The sequence below is a fragment of the Tenebrio molitor genome, chromosome 6, assembly GCF_963966145.1.
Source record: "Tenebrio molitor chromosome 6, icTenMoli1.1, whole genome shotgun sequence".
Classification (NCBI taxonomy): Eukaryota; Metazoa; Arthropoda; class Insecta; order Coleoptera; family Tenebrionidae; genus Tenebrio; species Tenebrio molitor.
Genome location: NC_091051.1, coordinates 4,309,139 through 4,325,898, shown reverse-complemented (window position 1 = coordinate 4,325,898; position 16,760 = coordinate 4,309,139). Strand labels below are relative to the sequence as shown.

Below are 16,760 nucleotides of genomic sequence, written 5' to 3'. Positions count from 1 at the left end.
CAAATAACCTCGCGTGCAGTGGAAGCAGCTCGGGCAGCAGTTCCATGCCTCACAGCTTCAGCGTCGAAGAAATCCAGAAGGGCAAGTCGTTACTGAAGTCTTCCAAGTCTTACCCTGAAGACTTCCTGAAGAAACAGAACGAAGTGGCACTCGCGACGATGGAGGACGGCGACAACAGCTCCTCCGGGGTGAGTTCCGATCAAGAAGTGCCGACAGGAGGTGAGACGCTGACCGTACAAGAGCACAACAGCATGACCCTACCGTCTCCGAAGACCCAAAGGCAACACGCAGGTAATACGATCGATGAGACACGATCTGATGGGAGTTTTAACGAAGGAAATGTTCAAGGTTTACTGTCTCGACACGCCGTCTCTCTGGCGCAGCTGCCGCCGCCCATCGAAAACGACGGCGACGAGAAAGAGGAGTTCTGCCTGCCTCCGCCGCCAGAGTTCGGGGGCGGCAACGGATGCGCCGACCACCACGCCACCGAAGCCGTACTAGCCCCGCCGCCCCAATTCAGTGATAACCGACAAGTGACCAGGGTGCGGATCGTCGGGACCGTGCCCAAAGGCGTCCCGGCGCCGGTCAACAATCAAGCGAAGTTGAAACAGGGCCGGCTCCACAGTCAGTGATGTATCGAGAGTTTTTGATAATTTTTTAACTTTTAGAACTAGTGCGGTACTAGAGCGAAATAATTCCGTCATTCTCCATTATGATTATTCAAACTCATCCTGCCAAATATTCATAAAATTGATATTTTTGAAAATCACTAATGTTGTACTGTGGTAATCTTAAGTAATGTGTATTCGTTTTTTCCGCGATCAATTCAAATTTTTATCATGTCTGTCTGTATTTAGTGGCCTAAGTCTTGTGTATTATTTCGTGTAAATTCTGCTCAATTAATGAATTGCCTAATGATGTAAATATTTTTTAAGTGGTAATTGAAAGGGGGAACAGTTTTTGTATGATCACGTTTTGTACATTAACTGTACTTTTTATTCAAGCTATCTCGTCGTCGGTAGTTTAAATAAAAACAAATGCACGTAAGATGTGTGAAAATATCTCGCAACAAATAGCAAACTTCGTGATCAGTCATCGTCACTGTGGTCTTTCTCAACATCACGTTTTATTCTTCTGTCACTTCCGTTGGAAGCCCACAGTGATCATTACTCTTCGGCCAGTTCAACTGCTTGATACGAGAATATTTTCGTTATTCTTCTCCTGAATAGTAATGATCTTTTTTATGTATTTATAATTGTCTTTTATAACATTAATCGCGTTACGTATTACATCAGTGACTGTTTGATTGAGGGTTTTTATTCAGAATCTCATAAAATAATATTCCGCAATTGTTGGGGCAGAATGAGAAAGACGTTTTATTCCAACAAGTTTATTCTTATTATAGTGATAATATTCATTTACATTTTTACGTTAAAAAAAATACCTCGATATTCTCCATGAGATCTTGAAATTCTTTTTGCTCTCATTTTAAAAAATTAATAAAAATCATATAGTCACCAACTATCTCACTCAATGTATCTACCAGCATAATAAAAGCAACTGATTTTTTCTGTGTGATATTTACATAATAAAACGTGCACATGCGTGGGCCTATGAAAATGAAATTCAACACCGAAACAGAACATTTGGTCAGTAAAACCGCCACCTTTCATGAGCTCACCGTGCAAGTGAAGAAAACTGTTTCATTTATTTTGTCTGTCGTGTTGCTAACCAGTAAATTATAGATTTCCTTTAATTTCCCGTGTTGTAAAGACGTATTGCTTGCAAGCAACTAGGCAAACCTACCACTGCATGTAGAGATATGTAAAAATGATTGTTTTTGCACTTTATTACAGATACGCAACCATCAAATGTGTTATATTATGAAAAATATAACTTTTTTGTACATATTTAATAATAAATTTATGATAAGATTGATTCGTGTTTGATTTTGGATCGCGCCCAATTCCGGCCGGTCTGATTGGTCGACGTCACGCGATTGCAGCGCCACTCGTCAATAGTTCGATGACAGCTGTCAGTGTCAACATTTTGCGAAGACACAGGTTGTGATAATGCACGAAACGTCGCGAAAATGTTCGAAGTAAACTCGAAAATATTCACAAAAATGTGAAAACAATCAAGATTTGACACCGGATGAAAGCGTAAATATTTTTCTGGGAATCTGTCGACGACGAACGTAAACCATGTTCTTGAGAGACCCTTGTGGTGTTTGTTGCATTTTCATAACATATTTGTCGGTTTTTTACGCCGATTATGTTATAATTAAATGGGTTGTTTTGCAAGCGATGGTCACAAGGTAAAATCGACGAATTGCGCCGACCGGCGGTAACCAGAGCGCTGTTCCGTTCCAGTTTGTGGGGCTCTTTCAACGTGGTCATGTTCAATACCGTAATTTTCTTTCTTTGCATGGCGCACATGAGAGCCGTCATCACCGATCCAGGAACTCTGCCTCTCTCCCCCAGTAAACTGGATTTTTCTGATATGCATTCCTCTGAATCTGGTTTGGCGCAACCTTGCCCAAGACCCCCACTTAACTGGTGTCTTTCAGGCTGTGACTACGTTGACTGGACCGTTTGCACGCGTTGCGAGATTTATAGACCGCCAAGGGCGCACCACTGTCGCATCTGCCGCCGGTGCATCAGACGAATGGACCATCATTGCCCCTGGATCAATAATTGTGTAGGAGAGAGGAATCAGAAGTATTTCTTGCAGTTTCTGATTTATGTGGGGGTGTTGTCAGTTTACGCGATAGTATTAGTCAGCATGTCTTGGCTGACAGAATGTACAGAGTGCAGCCAGGAAATTCCAATAAAACAGGCCAGAATGTGAGTGTCACTCAATGAGAGTTGACCCTCGCAAATTTTCATTTTTTTCAGCATGCATTGCGTCATTTTGGTGCTGATAAGCGCGCTGTTTGGGATGTTTGTTTCTGCAATTCTTGTGGACCAAGTTCAGGCAATAGTTACTGATGAAACTGCTATCGAACAAGTACAAAATAAAGGACCCTATCGCCCCCACAAACCCAGGATGAAACTGTTAAGTGAAGTTTTTGGTAGAGAACATCCCATGCTCTGGCTCTTGCCTTGCTCTTCCACAAAGAGGAAACTTGATACTCCCCTTATCGATCACCATGTGTAATGTTGTTTTATTTATTTACATAAATTTTTCTAGTCTTTCTGTTATGTTCAGGTGACAAAGAACAATTTTTCTACAGCTCTGCGTGTCTTATTTACCTCGCACCCTTTTTTACAGTGACGCAGAAAAAATGAGAGGTACTTACGTAAAACTCGTTTATTCTCTTGCCAAGTCCAATACGCACCAAATTGGCAGTCACCTCGCAGTTATTTTTGATCACGGCCGCAAATATGATTGATTACACGAAACAAATTACAAAATAATTCAAAATGTTCGAGCTCGCGCACGTCATTTTAAGTACCTCGGTCGGTAATGAAGCGCGCAGTTTATAAACGTGAACAATGAAAAATGCCGAAATTTCTCGACTGAATCATCTGACCATCATTCTCGAAAATGGTTTAATTTATTATTTGTCCTATGCGTGATTCTTTTATCGCCTTAAACGCGTAATTAGGAGGGAGTAATTTAGTTCTAAAGCGCTCCATAAACGAAGCGCTTAAGATGGCGCCACCGTCACCTGCAAAATTAAAGTGGACAATGGATGCTATCCAAAAAATGTTTTACAATGTGGTAAAATGTGGATTAAATGCGTTAATTTAATTTTTTTTCTGGTACGGGACCCGCTTTTGCTACACCCATCTTGAATCGACAATGCCGAGAGCTATCGAATTTTAAATCAGGCAACAATTTTTCGCAAGTCATATCCGCCAACTTTACTAATAACATGTATTCATTTCAAGTTTATCTATAACAATATGTATGAAATGACCACCCTTGTTACCAAAAATATGTTTTTGTAATGTAACAATCGGAATAAACATCCAAGTTGTCAGAAATGTTGTGAAAAAACTTGCGTTTCTTCTAAATGTGGCTTAAAAATGATAAAATGGTGAGTTAAAACACGACATCACAGCAGTCTTACCAACTGCAAGGATATTATATTGTTCCAACGTCGCCGTATGCGCTGCAGAAATTGCCACCTACAACCCTTAGCGTACCTATAACTGTGTAAAAAAAAAATGATACGAAAAATGATCACAAATATGTAATGTGCGATGTGGTCTTGAGAGTTTTATTTGCACCCTAAACTAACCCAAAACACGGTCATTTATACTGAAAACTGTAAAATGTAAGTGTCAAATTTACCAAAAATCCAGAAGAGGCGGCACATCTACACATACACATAAATCACAGCCAACTACTACGTTAGGTACATTTATAATAATCTTGTATTACATCATGCAAATAATTTTAAAAACGTTTTGTGGACAAAAACAACGTTCCATCAGTGTTTTTGGGACTGACATTACGACATAATCGTCAACACATTTTTTTTCTACACCTGTTACAAATAAAACGTGCAGGGCGTTTGATAAAAAACACGGGGAGCAACCAAAGTTACACACTTATATTTGAAAATATTACTATAATAATTATACAGTGTTAACGATAAAATCTTGTCAAATCTTTTAGAGCGTATGTTACCGACTTCGACGTGTCCGACCTAGAACAATAAAAAAAAAGATTTTTCTCCGTCGAATTTCCCCAAAATACCTACCTAGTCATCGACCCGTGAATGTCTCCGAGTTGTTGAGGAGTGGCCGACATGATGCCTCCGTTGTTCTGTTTGGGTAACGTGTCCAACCCGTTGGCCAACCACTTGCCGGTGGCCTCCCTGTTGAACTCCAACAACTCGACGAAAACATCCGCCACCTCACTCAACATGTACGAATGTAAATAAAACACGCAAGCGTGGAGCAAGTTAGTCACTAATTGCTGTCCGTACTCGTTCAGTATACTGGTAACGAGAACTTTCCTCTGTTCGTAATCGACGTGATTCTTGCCGCACTTGCCCGTATTGATCAAGTCGTAAAAGAACTTCATCACGGAGGTATTCGCTTCTTTGTGATCGAGCGTGCAGGCCATCAGACTGCACTGTAGAATATGCACGAGCGCACCGCATTGCAGAAACTGCACCGGCGCCCTTTGCATGAACCTCGCGCACAACCTGAAGAAGTCGTCCACGGTGTCCGGGTGGTTCCTCAGACCGTTCTCTTCTTGCAGCAGCTGGAAGGTCGGCTCGATGAACGCCTGCAGCATGTCGAGCAGACCCTGGACGCAGCTCGGATCCGTCGCGTACTCGTCGACGAGGATGCTGCCCACGTACAGGAAACAAGAGTGCTTGAAGGTGGCGTAGATCCGCACTATTTGACCGACGAGGCTCTGAAGCAGATCGCACACTTGCTGGCTGACGCACCGCAACATGAACCGCACGCTGCGGCAGCACCGCTCCATGATCCTCAGGTCGTTTTGGTACTTGTCGAAGGTTCGCGATATCACCGGCCACACTTCCACGATCACGGGCTTGCAAGGGTGCACTTGGCCTGGGTAATTCAAAAAATTGACAGTTGCCGCGCCCCCTACAACGTCAAAAACTCACCTTCGAACGCCTTCACGTTGACGTTCCTGAAGACCGAAGACAACCTGTCCAACCAGAGCACCGGATCGCTCTTGGTCCCCCTCACCGGGACCACGTCCTGTTCGATGAGCTGACAGATGGGGTTGACCTGCATCAGACACAGCTTCCTCATGGCGTCGGTCAGTTCCGAATGGGGCATGCACCCCACGATTGCCGCCACCCCTTTCACCAACCCGATGACGGCGTTGTTCGTGATGGCGAAAGTGTCCACCTGTTGCAACAGCTGCAACAACACGGGAACGTGTCTCGGCATGTGGTCGTTGCAGGTGGCGCAGATGCTCTGGAGGGAGATGGCGGCCGCCGCGCCCACCCCCGCCTGCGGCAGGCAACACACCAGGAAGTTGAGGATGGGGTCTAGCGTCTGCGGGTGCTTCTCGATCCACTCGCACAGCTCGCCCAACAGCAAGACGGAAGTGTACTTGACGGCGATGTGAGTGTTTTCGGGCAGGTTGAGGATGGCTTCCACCACCTTCGGCACCACCTCGTTCTCCGTCCTAACAATATTAACAACAACAATAATATTTTGCTTTTCAAACGGGTCGACGCCCAGTTACAGAGAAATTAATATAAATAAGAAAGCAGGATATTATAGTAGATATTTTTTAAGTGCTTTCTTTCAACGAATTCCAATGACTTGATTTCTTCTTTAGTGGTATCCTTTGCGCAAATATTGGTAAAATCGTGGTTTAAAAGATGAAATGTCAAAATCACGTGATGTGCATGAACCAATCAGACCTCGTCTAGAGTCTCGTCAGTTATGAGTGACGGCGTACTAGACCTTGTCCACTTGGATTTTCTACTTACGGCAAGACATTTTTCGCGACTGCTTGCATGATGAACAGCGCCGCCTCGCTGGAGTCCCACGTGACCCCCGGCGCTTGCAGATTGACGAACATCTGCCTGAAACAACTGCTGCTCCCCACAATAAAAACGACGTCCTTCACCAAGTCGGACACTTTCAACCTGAAATCTTTAAAATCGTCACCGTCTTCGAGCAACCCGTCGTGATCGGGCTCCATCTGACAATGTCTGCACAGCGCGGTGATCAGCCTTTCGACGTAAGGCCTGAACAACTCCGTCAGTTCTTTGCTGTTTTTCTGGTAGAGTTCCTCACTGAGCACATACCATAAGTTAAAAGTAATCTCGGCGACCTCGTACTCGTGGTGTCCCACACACATTAAAACTAAATCTAAGACTTTTATGGCGTAATGAAACGATTTAGCGCTGCAACTCGTGATGATCTTCTCCAGGAACGACTCGGCCAACTCGGTGAATATCCGGCAGTAGTTGATGGACTTCTCTTGGTCTTCGTTGGCGACGGACAGGTGGTAGACGATCTCCAGGTTGACCACGTTGTTGAACAGATACGTCTCGAGTATCTGCTGGTTGTTGTTGTCTTCGAGGCACTGCAACAGCGTGCAGATGCAGTCGGAGGCGGCGTCGTGCAACGCCCCCACCACGCACGGCGGTTTGTCGTCGGCCTTATAGTTCAAGATGGTGAACGCGCGCGCCACCACCACGTTATTCGCGACGTCCCCCAAAGTGATCGCCCCCACTGACACCCAAGACGTGAAACATCGCAAAATCTTTACATTGACTTGCACGTTTTCGTGCCAGTTCTCCCCGTATGAGTTGGAGCAGTGGCTCAAGAACTCACTTACGGTGCCCGCGCACGACTTCAGATCCTCCAACATCGCCACCCGCCTGTTCTCACCTAACCTACAAATCCTGTTGTGCAAGTGTGACCTTTGACCACCTGTTACTCACCTGACTGACCGGCTTTCCAGCTCTTCGGGCAACACCGTCAAGATCTCCAGCAGCGGCCACATGTTGGTCCGCGAAAACCTATTGATCAAGTCCAGAGAGGCCTGCTGCCATGTTGGCATCTGCAGGATGAGGTCAGCCAGAGCCAGACACAGCTGTGTCACGATGACAGTATTAGTGTCCTCATTGATCTGAGCGATGTGTTCCAACAGCGAGTTTCGCAACGATTCGTGGGCGTCTGTCGGCAATTCGTGAAACGAGTGGTGGATTTTCGTTCGCATCGTCTGCGCTCCGAAGTAGCATGACTCCAGATCGCGCTTGTGGTGGAGCAGCTCGTCGGCGACGATCCACGCGTGGACCTACAAAGCGCGGGTTTGGGAAGGCAAATGGGTTTGTGTCGCTCCTTACGGATTTCTGCAGATCTCCGAGCCACTGCGAGGCCCGCTCCTTCTCGGTGGTGTTTGGGTTGTTGTACAGCGCCGACACGGCCGCGAGCACCAAATTCAAACTGGGTTTAGAATCCATTTTTAAATGCGAGTCTGCGGCTACTGCTTAACTATCACATCCTAAATCGGCACAACTACAAAAATACATTATTTATTCGTAAACCGTCGAAATGTCAAAATGATAAAATTAAATAACGAATGCAATGAGCATGAAGAGTGTCACTAGAAAACAGGACTGCCAACGGGACGAATCTAATGGAAATGTAGGCAATCCGCCATACACGCAAGAAATGATGCCAAGAAGTGCTTCTAAATACGCTTCAAGCATCGTAAATGCAAAACAAATTACTCAATTCCATTCATTAAAAAAAAATAAACAAAGCTATTTCGATACAATTTATGTTTACATATTTTTATTTACGTATTTATTTTATGGAACGAGTTTTTTCATGTGGATTCCACTTTAATTTTTATTTTGATTAATTAGCTCTTCTGGGTTCAAACAAATCCTTCTTTAACATTATATAAATGTCTACAGTTCAAATAGTCTTTTTTTTCACGATTAAGTAATATTTATTAGCCGAACAAAGATTTGTAGCAATATCACTCCCCCTATTTCAAAATAAAACACTTTTGTTCAATTCTTGAGGTTAATTCTCTTTATTATCCCTACTCTTCATTTGAAGAGGGACAGTTTTCAACGGTCACCTAAACCCCACCGCCTTCTCCAGGTCAATCCTCACCCCTAGTTCTAAAAAAATCTAATCAGGTAAGTTGAACATAATAAAGCCGTTTCCGAGAAGATTACATCAGGTATAAATTCACCTTCAACCTTTACCACTTCTTTTCTTGATAAAAACTTCCCTTGTTATGGCCAATTATGGCTTATGCTGTTGAAAAAAAAAAATCCCTAAGCCTTTCGTTGACATTTTAAATTGTCGTCGTTTGTCTTTTTTCTTCAATTTGATTACGTCAAAAATTCTTTGTTTTCCTATCGCAAGAACCGCAACGAGTGCGTCGACGTTTAAAGTGAACCAAGCAAGAGCATATTAATGGAGCTTTCGCAACTGGTGAATTGCTATAATAAAAAACCTCAGCGTTGTAATCTACAGCTAGTCCTAGCCTAGGGTGACAGCATGTCATTTATTGTCAACGGGCAGAAAATGATGCACGCCGCTGTCAACACCGACCCTCTCCAGCTCACAAAAGCTCAAGAACTCAAACAACTAGTAGGCTAAATACACCTTTTACAATGCCTTCCATAATCCCGATTTGTTCAGTACTACGGGCTCAAAGTGCGCAACATCCCCCACGTAAAAATCGCCGAAATGAACGAGCTCAAGGTGTGGTACGACTTTGGCGAAAAAATCGGCGAAGGGGGCTTCGGTATGGTCATGTCTGTCAAGGACAGGAGCACCAACAAAAAGTGGGCGATGAAGGTCGTCTTCAAGACCAATGCAAGTTCCACCCTCGAGTCGAACTCTTCACAGTTGTTTCTTTTCAAAGGTCGGGAATCGGCTGATGTTGGCGCAACAGGAGATACAGATTCTGAAGCTGATCCAACACCCCCACATTATCTACCTCGACAGAATATACGAGTCGTCGAAGAGGATTTACATGATTTTCGAAAAGTGTTACGGAGACTTTGCCAAAATCTATCACGAGCGCAAACCCTTCGTCGAGAAGATCGCCAAGAAGATCATCTCCGAGCTAGTGGACGCCGTCGCCTATTTACACAAATATGGTAACTCGGTAATGGCGCAAGTGTCAAAATACAAGCTCAGGGTTATAGATATCGTTCATAGAGACTTGAAGATGGAGAACATCTTGTTGGGGGAGAATCCCGAAGACCCCAGCGACGAGTACTACATCAAACTGACAGACTTCGGGTTGAGCATCGTCAGGTCGGGCAAAGGGGTGGACAGTATGCTGCACGACTTCTGCGGCACCCTCTGCTACATGGGTCAGTCCAAAAACAGCGACAATCATTACTTCGACTTGTTTATTTCTTTTGTTGTGGCAAAGCCCCCGAGATGATCACGTTCCGGTCGTACAGTCAAATGTGCGACATGTGGTCGATCGGGGTGATCCTCTACATGCTGGTGATGGGCAAGTTCCCGTTCTTCTCGAAGAACCAGCAAGAGCTGCAGGATTTGATCTGCACCCAAGACCCTAAGCTGAACGAGAGCAAGCTGTCAGTCGAGGTGACCGACTTGATTCTGCTTCTCCTGGTAAAAGACCCAGTGAAACGCATGAGAGCAACTGAAGTGTTACAGCATCCGTGGATATTGAACACGAAGATAACGAAAGGGATGCACTACAACATCATGGAGAAGATGAAGGAGTGGAAGTCGGAGATGACGGTAACGGTTGGTTCGCTGATGCGTAAAGTGTGACGGTTTGCCGACAGGTGGAGTCAGGCGCGGTGTCGGATTGGGTGGCTACATCTACCGACGATTCGTGCAAAAGCAAGCAGCCGATGGCGCTGCCCAAAACGAACATCAACTTCGAAAGGAGGTGAGGCGCGAAGTTGCGACTTTCTGAGAGTATAGGTTTTAGGTCGAGCAAAAAGCTGAACACTAGATCGAAAACGCCAGGCTCGAGGGATGTTTTACCGAAGGATGCGTCCAAAACCACGACGGGGAGCACCCGCAAGAACGGCGCTCGACGAAAACCAGTGTAGTGTAAGACTTTAATGTAGACTAATCGAGAATTTCGACCTACGAAAATAAAACCAGGTGCTATGAAACAATTTGTATCCATCGTTTATAGTTCACTCAAAAATCATACAACACTGTTACAAATCAATTTCTACAGATCATTATTTTTTTATTAGGTAGACAAACATTTTGTAAAACATTTTTTTCTGTAGTAAAAATATAATATAGAAGTGAAGTGCGATCACCCGGCTGTCACAAACAAATCAGTTGGAATGAGTTCAGCCAAATATTTCAGGTTAATTACTTGGAGAACTCAACTTTGGCGTAACTTTTGTCAAGTTACGCGGCGAGAGGAAGTTGAAATGATCGATGAAAAAACGATGCGACGGTGCCGATGATTGTGCGGAACGTTTGTCAAGTAACTTGACAAAAGTCGAAGTACGAGTTGCCCATGTAATTGAAAGTGATAATTTGGCAGTGTACGAGAGGCGACGACTAGCACCGCATAAAACCGTATTTCCTTAATTAAATACATCTCATAAAAAAAGAAATAATTACAATGTATTATCATACATATAGTAAACACACGGATCTAAAAACATATTAGACTAATTTCTATGTTAGCCTACAAGTTAACACCTTATTGCCCTTCTGCGCTCGACAAACTGGTACGACCATTACACAATAACGGTCGTTCCCAAATAGAAATACATTTTTGAAGGCTTTCTAGACGAAAGCCGCGGGTTCAGCGACATCTTCAAAAAACTTTTTTTTGTACAAGTATTTAATTAATTAAAAAAAAACACTGTTATCAGAGACAAACTTAATCTAGAATTTATACCTATTTTTACATAAATTGGACAATATTTTTTTACAAATTGAAGGGGATACGTAGTAATAAGTTAGAAGAGTCAGGTACCGCGGATTACACGCAGTTCACACACGGTCACTGAACAGTTCTTGCTCAAGCAAAGGTCACGAGGTAGCCTGTGGCCGAATGTAGAAGATCCTGCTTCTATGGTGGCTGTTACTGACATGATACAAGGACAACGGTTGACGATGACTACTATGGCTAGCATGAAACGCACTTGTTTTAAACTGAATTACATATTTATATATATTTTTGGAACTTAAAAATTATTAGTTTGGCCACAAAGTAGCTCGAGACTTTGCACTGAGGAGTCCGTCACAAGTCGCACACATGGGGATTGTCAGCCACGTGTTCCATTATGCGTCGTCCTCTTCGTCGTCGATCCCTTCTTCGCCCTCCACGTCTTCTTCGTCGTCATCTGAAAAGCCACCGGTCAAAACGCGACACGCCAAAACCCCCACACTCGATTCATTACCTTCTCCTTCCAACTCCTCATCGTCGCCTTCTGGAAGTTCCTCTTCTTCGTCGTCCTCTTCTCCCTCGACGCCTTCTTCCTCCTCTTCGTCCAGCTCCTCACCCTCCGAACCGGCGCCGTTCTCCTCCTTTCGCGCCTTTTTCACTTCTTCCGTTTTTTCCTGCCACCAAACGTTCATTCGTCAACAACAATTGCAAAACAAATCTACCGCGCGCCGTGATTCGCCCTCTTCAACTTTTCGCTTTTCTAAATATCCACGCCACACAACAACACACTGAACCTCCAAAACAAACGCCATTCACGATTATAATCTTTCTCAAATCGTAATGTCAACAAAACCAAACTCAATCGCGTAGCCTCGTCGACGCGATCAAATCTACGAAAAAATTTACTCAATGGCGTTGTACTAATGTGTGTCAACTAGATAACGTACGAAAACAAAAATAGTGCTTCACGCTCCAACAACAGCAGCGATTAATGTATTTCGTTAATTAAAACATTCACGGAACATGTGTCTCTGATAAAGCGCACTCAAAATATTTATAAATCCATTGATTCGGTACGATTTGGGCGAAGCAATTTTGAAAATTTTAATGCGAAACAGTTGGCCATGGCTCCGTGACGGTTGAAAACTTTCAAACTGGCTCTATGTCAATTGTTTTCTCCATTTGCTTGCATTTTTCACGGCCTACTTCGTACATTTGCAATTGCAGCAATTTTTCGAAACTTAACCTCAACACCGTTGGAGTTTTAATCGATCGGAAACGTGTTAATCATGGTGGAAGGAGAATGGAGTCGATTGAACACCTGTCTGTCAGAAAATCGCAGCTGCAAGTTTTTGTTTTGGGAGAGGAAAAATATGTTGGACGGCGCACCTGAATCGAATTAACCCTCCACACACGAAACAAATGGCAAACGCGAGATCATTTGAAATGAGGAAAGTACGTTGATGGCGAGTTCCAAGGTTGAATATGATAAAGATGAATTGCGATGTGCAAAATCGCCATTAAATTTCTAAATTGGGCAATAGTGCCAAGTTGCGATGAGTCAAGTTGACTGTGGCCAAGAAAAAAAATCGCATCATCTTGGTAAACAGTGATCGAATTGACGTTTGAGGATCGAAAGCGTGGAAGTTGAGTGGGAAAATGCTCGGATGTGGAGAGGCTAATGGCGGGAAAGTGTGCATAACGCGATGAATAGGCGGAAAAGCGTGAAAATCGCTGCTTTGGAGCGTGCCGCGTGGAGCAGGGCCACGTTGATCTGCGTTTAAAAACGGTAAAACGCGCCCGCGGTCAGTGTGGATCGGGCTTTATTTTTAAATATTGTTTTGTGCCCCGCGGCCGGTGTCGTACGCGTCGAGCGTTCCACCGGAGCCGACCTAACGGTGCACCGATCGCGTCGGATCTGGGAGGCAGCGTGGCCGCGGTCGGCGTCCGCGGCGGGTTATCATTTCTCGGCCCCAGATCGGCAATCAGCAGTCGAAACGCTTCTAGAAGGCGATGTTGTTAAAATATTAGTGTGGCAGGTAGCCTCGCGCGGGGACGCCGCCAAGTTGCTATTGATTTCGCCATATTGAATCGAGCGAGCGATGCTAGCCTCGACCCAGGGGCCATTGTATATGGCGGGATGGTTTCTCGGCGTGTTTACAAGACACGCGGCGGCCGAAAACGGTGCGGAGCGCCGTGGCAACGCGCGATTCGGGCCCCGAGCCCTCCGGGCGCCGCCTGCGGCTGAAATGGGCGCTCGGGGGGACGGCGTGTTCACATGGTAACAGTCGCGGGAGGTGTGCGGCCGCGTAAAACGGCGACAACGCCGTCGAAATGGCAGTCCGGGGGCTCACCGGCCGCTCCACGCCGAAATTCGGACCACAACATCCGAACGCCATGTGACCTTATCGCGGACCAACGTAAATACAAGAAACACTTCAACTCACCTCCGCTGCTCGCTTCGTTCCTTTTAACTCACATTTCGCGTCGCCCGCACTTTTGTCGTTGTCGATTTTTTCGACAGCAACTTCGTTATTTTCTTTCGAACTCATTTTGTTTATAGTTTTGGCGTAGGATTTACCCTTTCCTATAAGTGACGTTCACCAACGTTGAACACTACTGACCGGCTACTCGTTAGCTTTGTTCAAAAATTAAGATGGCGCCGCTCAAACCGACCGAACACGGACTTCGACGATCGACCGGCTTTCGACTCGCGACCAGATTTATATTAATCGTTCGCGGAATCCGTTTCGACTACCCGTTTTGCATTTTTTTCGCGCTATAAGGCCGCCACTCTTGCGCTAATTTACCCGAAAATATTTTTTGCTCGTTTACAAATGAGGGTTCCGAGAGTACGACACGAATTTTACGAACTGCTCCGAGATTAAAGATGTGATTTAGGTATGCCACCGCTAGGGGCGTTGTTCAAAACAATTCCCTCCGCACGAATGTATCTCAAATTCACACAATAAACCACAAAACCCCCGACTGATTTACTCTTGTTTGCTCAATTTACAACATTTTCCTGTACGTAAAGCAGCCCGACCGAATACTAACCACCACCGCGTATCTCCCACGTCCAACTCGTAATTTGGTCGTTTCCATTTAACTCACTCCTCAGGTCGTAAAACACACAAGAAAAACAAAATAAAACATCAAACATTTATTAAGATGTCTTCGTTACAGAACATGACACAACTTATGATAATTACACTCTGGAATTATCTACTAAAAAAATATTAACTTTGCTACAGTTATATAGCGCAAATATTTGCCGCTAACATTAAAAAATTGGAAAAACAATCAAAAACCCTACACTGCAACGTCCACAGTTATGGTTGTTCAGTTGACAACTGTCATTTTTCCAATTCGTCGTTTTTACAACTCTATTTGAGCGCCGGCACAACTGGCGCGACTCTTTTGCAACAACTTACCATTCACAAAACAACAAATGATTAATAAATTGTGTTAAAATTGTGCGTCGAACGGATAAAAATGTCGCTTCCTTGAATACCTACCTACTGACCTACTGCGTTGAGTGGTGCCAACATTTCTTACGTAACAAAGTTGCAGCCGGAAAAAAATAAAAAATACGTGGAATGTGGCTACGTAAGTTTAAAATTGCCGCCACAGCGTGACGACACATGCGTCACAGCCATCTTGTTCTTGTTCAGTTGTTCTCCCATCTCTGTCTTTCGTGTGTGACAGAGTAAATATCGACGATGGTAAGAAAATTGGTCGATTAAATCTTAAAAAATCTGAACCATCCGCCGTTGTTTACTCATTTTTTAACGAAAATGATGGCGTTTGTGTTCAGTTGGGTGGATTAATAGTGAAAAAATAACCAATTTTGAATTTTGTTATTTTTGAGGTTATGTATGCACGGTGTCTTTCAGGTGAACGTTCCGAAGCAACGGCGCACCTTTTGCAAAAAGTGCAAAGTGCACAAGCTACACAAGGTGACCCAATATAAGAAATCCAAGGAGCGTCATGCGTCCCAAGGCAGGAGACGTTACGACCGAAAACAACAAGGTTTTGGTGGACAAACTAAGCCCATCTTCAGGAAGAAGGTGCCCCCATTTACCTACCTTGTACGTGAGTTTAGTATTAATCGATGTTGTTTGTAGGCCAAAACCACCAAGAAAATCGTGTTGAGGATGGAATGCACTGAATGTAAATACCGCAAACAGATTCCTTTGAAGCGATGCAAGCACTTTGAATTGGGTGGTGACAAGAAGCGCAAGGGACAAATGATTCAGTTCTAGTTCTGTTCAATAAACGCATTTTTTTAAATTTATAACGTGTTTTATTGTGGAAAAAACGATTACAATAAAAACTTAGATTAAGTTCAAGCACCATCTTTCACTTCTCCATTGGTCTGTTTTGATAAATTTGGAGTACTAAAAACGTTCAAAATAATTTTCTTTCTTTGGGACAATCACGACTTACTCTAATATGCTTGGGTCAATTCCTTCAGTCTGCATTTTCAACTTGACAGCAGCTGGGGGAACCCCAAACTGGAGCATTTTGAAAAATCTCTGATATCTGGGGTCACTAGCTACGTTATCGATTTCAAGCGCGGGCTCAGGCGAATCTCGCTCATCTTTGACAGGAGGAAGATTCAGTTCTGGTGTTTCGTTTTTTACTACAGAATTCTGTGGTGTTTCAGTCTCTTCAACATCTAAATGAGATATTGAAGCAAGCTATAACAACACCCGATTCATTTCCGCGATAAAAAATAGCCGACGATAAAGCATAGAAAACTGTCTCATTTAATACTTACTTGCGACTCGAGAATGAGGAGCGACGACTCGACTTCTTGGAGCTTGTGTTCAAATTCCATTAACCGTGATTCACATGACTGTGCAAAATTGTTTAAAAATGATACCGTGTTCGTGACAAAGTGGTTAATGAAAGCTATCGTGCGCTTTTGTTGAATGGGTAAAATCTATTTGGAGAAGTTAAAAAAAACTTCATTCTCTTTTGAATGACTGTATTTTTCTTCAGCGACATACCTGGGTGTAATCCACATTGGGATCTATCGACGTCAAGTCGTTCACTTGCATTATTTTATTAAACGAAACAAATCGAAACGTGAGTGAAAACACTCAAATTAATTAAATCATTGCGTCGTCACCTCTCCGCAGAAATTGTCGGTGGTGTTCCTGTTGCAGTGGGCACAAATGTCATCCTGCAGCTGACAACCAAATGACAATTGACAGCTCAAATGAACCATCAAATTTCGTCACTAATTAGTCTAAATTACAATTTAAATAATGTTCGTGGAAATTTCCTTGAAAAGAAAACTGGTTTCGAAATAATCTAAATGCGTCTGTTAATGTGTTTTTTTTTAATTTTGTTAGAAATATTACAGCAATGTTGCCAATCGCGTGAATTGAATTCCCCATTTAGAAACTACGCAG

The 16,760-nt window shown here is 43.8% G+C and overlaps 6 protein-coding genes across 23 annotated transcripts in view; 4 read left to right on the top strand and 2 right to left on the bottom strand.

Annotated features, from left to right (window-relative positions):
• The window catches only part of Prosap (prosap), a 41,920-nt gene extending 39,982 nt beyond the window's left edge, over positions 1–1,938 (top strand). For all 12 annotated transcript variants that reach the window (XM_069051239.1, XM_069051244.1, XM_069051243.1 and 9 more), the window contains 2 exons: positions 20–291; positions 349–1,938. In XM_069051239.1, coding sequence (XP_068907340.1) covers positions 20–291; positions 349–632 — 556 coding nt within the window. In that variant the 3' untranslated portion in view covers positions 633–1,938. The remainder of the gene's footprint in view (positions 1–19; positions 292–348) is intronic.
• Positions 1,939–2,013: 75 nt separating this feature from the next.
• Positions 2,014–3,236, top strand: Dnz1 (DNZDHHC/NEW1 zinc finger protein 11). 2 transcript variants are annotated; one of them, XM_069051298.1, is made up of 4 exons: positions 2,014–2,317; positions 2,373–2,521; positions 2,570–2,846; positions 2,898–3,236. In XM_069051298.1, the coding sequence occupies exons 1-4, from the start codon at positions 2,205–2,207 to the stop codon at positions 3,157–3,159; spliced, it is 801 nt and encodes a 266-aa protein (XP_068907399.1). In that variant the 5' UTR covers positions 2,014–2,204; the 3' UTR covers positions 3,160–3,236. The 2 variants fall into 2 exon arrangements, with proteins under 2 accessions (XP_068907399.1, XP_068907398.1); XM_069051297.1 differs by having other exon boundaries at positions 2,373–2,846.
• Positions 3,237–4,544: 1,308 nt separating this feature from the next.
• Tnpo-SR (transportin 3) lies at positions 4,545–8,085 on the bottom strand. Its single transcript, XM_069051263.1, has 6 exons — positions 7,808–8,085; positions 7,403–7,758; positions 6,440–7,354; positions 5,597–6,129; positions 4,715–5,540; positions 4,545–4,660 (listed from the first exon to the last, which is right to left on the bottom strand). The coding sequence occupies exons 1-6, from the start codon at positions 7,922–7,924 to the stop codon at positions 4,600–4,602; spliced, it is 2,808 nt and encodes a 935-aa protein (XP_068907364.1). The 5' UTR covers positions 7,925–8,085; the 3' UTR covers positions 4,545–4,599.
• A 683-nt stretch (positions 8,086–8,768) lies between these two features.
• On the top strand, positions 8,769–11,059 carry LOC138133385 (serine/threonine-protein kinase 33-like). 6 transcript variants are annotated; one of them, XM_069051292.1, is made up of 8 exons: positions 8,769–8,915; positions 8,962–9,074; positions 9,126–9,302; positions 9,352–9,589; positions 9,638–9,808; positions 9,871–10,208; positions 10,256–10,362; positions 10,405–11,059. In XM_069051292.1, exons 2-8 carry the CDS (start codon positions 8,982–8,984, stop codon positions 10,526–10,528), a joined length of 1,248 nt encoding a protein of 415 aa, XP_068907393.1. In that variant the 5' UTR covers positions 8,769–8,915; positions 8,962–8,981; the 3' UTR covers positions 10,529–11,059. The 6 variants fall into 6 exon arrangements, with proteins under 6 accessions (XP_068907393.1, XP_068907394.1, XP_068907392.1 ...); XM_069051293.1 differs by having other exon boundaries at positions 9,352–9,597; positions 9,651–10,049; positions 10,122–10,208; XM_069051291.1 differs by having other exon boundaries at positions 8,968–9,074; positions 9,352–9,597; positions 9,651–10,208.
• CCDC53 (Coiled-coil domain containing 53) lies at positions 10,588–16,587 on the bottom strand. The gene is made up of 6 exons (XM_069051303.1): positions 16,353–16,587; positions 16,121–16,285; positions 15,787–16,040; positions 13,785–13,884; positions 11,852–12,011; positions 10,588–11,794 (listed from the first exon to the last, which is right to left on the bottom strand). Exons 1-6 carry the CDS (start codon positions 16,401–16,403, stop codon positions 11,733–11,735), a joined length of 792 nt encoding a protein of 263 aa, XP_068907404.1. The 5' UTR covers positions 16,404–16,587; the 3' UTR covers positions 10,588–11,732.
• RpL36A (ribosomal protein L36A) lies at positions 14,905–15,637 on the top strand. The gene is made up of 3 exons (XM_069051302.1): positions 14,905–15,062; positions 15,234–15,407; positions 15,465–15,637. Exons 1-3 carry the CDS (start codon positions 15,060–15,062, stop codon positions 15,600–15,602), a joined length of 315 nt encoding a protein of 104 aa, XP_068907403.1. The 5' UTR covers positions 14,905–15,059; the 3' UTR covers positions 15,603–15,637.
• Positions 16,588–16,760: the final 173 nt, after the last annotated feature.